The 811-nt window shown below is 51.7% G+C and overlaps 1 pseudogene across 1 annotated transcript in view; it reads right to left on the bottom strand.

Moving 5' to 3' along the window:
* TEOVI_000853900:pseudogene overlaps nucleotides 1-811 on the bottom strand; it is a 1211-nt pseudogene that overhangs the window by 85 nt on the left and 315 nt on the right. The window contains 2 exon segments of the mRNA in view: nucleotides 1-807; nucleotides 809-811. The exon segment at nucleotides 809-811 is cut by the window's right edge and continues 315 nt beyond it. Of these exon segments, the coding sequence occupies nucleotides 1-807; nucleotides 809-811 (810 nt within the window).

Here is an 811-nt window from a genome sequence, read left to right on the forward strand (position 1 = left end):
TGGTTTACAGGCATCTCCTGTGCCTTTCTTTTCGCAAGTTGTGTCCGTTTCTGTGATCTCAACAACTCCTGGAGTTGTTTGAGGCAGTGGTAAGGTCGTTCCCTCCGTGGCTAGCTTTGCTGCTTCGTACGTATTTCTTGCTGCCAGGGCTAGGTTTTTTAGCTGTTGCTGATAGTGGCGAAGAGCTGCAGAAGCTGTTTGGCCAGCTGTTAGTTTTTGTATTGCATTCCTCATCTTTTTCTCCCATGGTATTTCCGTCCCGGGTGTCTTTAACTGTGTGACGTAGTTTACACAGTTTTGTTCGCTTGCGCCGTCGCATTGGCTCGCGCTGTACTTTCCAAGGACATATCGTATTTCGTCACCGGCCTGGCCGTTGGGATGCCGGCACAGAATGCTGTGGAATAGTGCTAGTCTGGCCTCCATTAGTTCCCCGGTTAGGGCTGGTGCTTTGGCCGGGGATTTGCAAAGGCTGGTTACATGGGGTATTGCAGCTGCGCCTGTATTGCCTCCGCTGCCGTCCACCTGTGGCGCTGCGTTTCCGCCACACTCAGTGGCATCGTTGGCCGCTTTGTTTGTGCAGAGGCAAATCATGTCGTCTAGTAACTTTTTTCCTACTGCGCTATTACCGTTGTTGCTCGGGCCGCAGCTGTTTCGGTTGCCTGTGAATTCGCCTTCCGTGTACTTGCCTTCTTTGTTGCCGTATATAGCCGTGATTATATCTGCTATCGCCTGTGAGTGGCTTTCTCTGGCTGTCAAGCGCGCTTCTTCGTATTTGGTGCCAAGTTTGTCTGCCTCCTTCAGCAGCTCTGTT

Source organism: Trypanosoma equiperdum, assembly GCF_001457755.1.
Source record: "Trypanosoma equiperdum strain OVI genome assembly, contig: ctg_1980, whole genome shotgun sequence".
Classification (NCBI taxonomy): domain Eukaryota; phylum Euglenozoa; class Kinetoplastea; order Trypanosomatida; family Trypanosomatidae; genus Trypanosoma; species Trypanosoma equiperdum.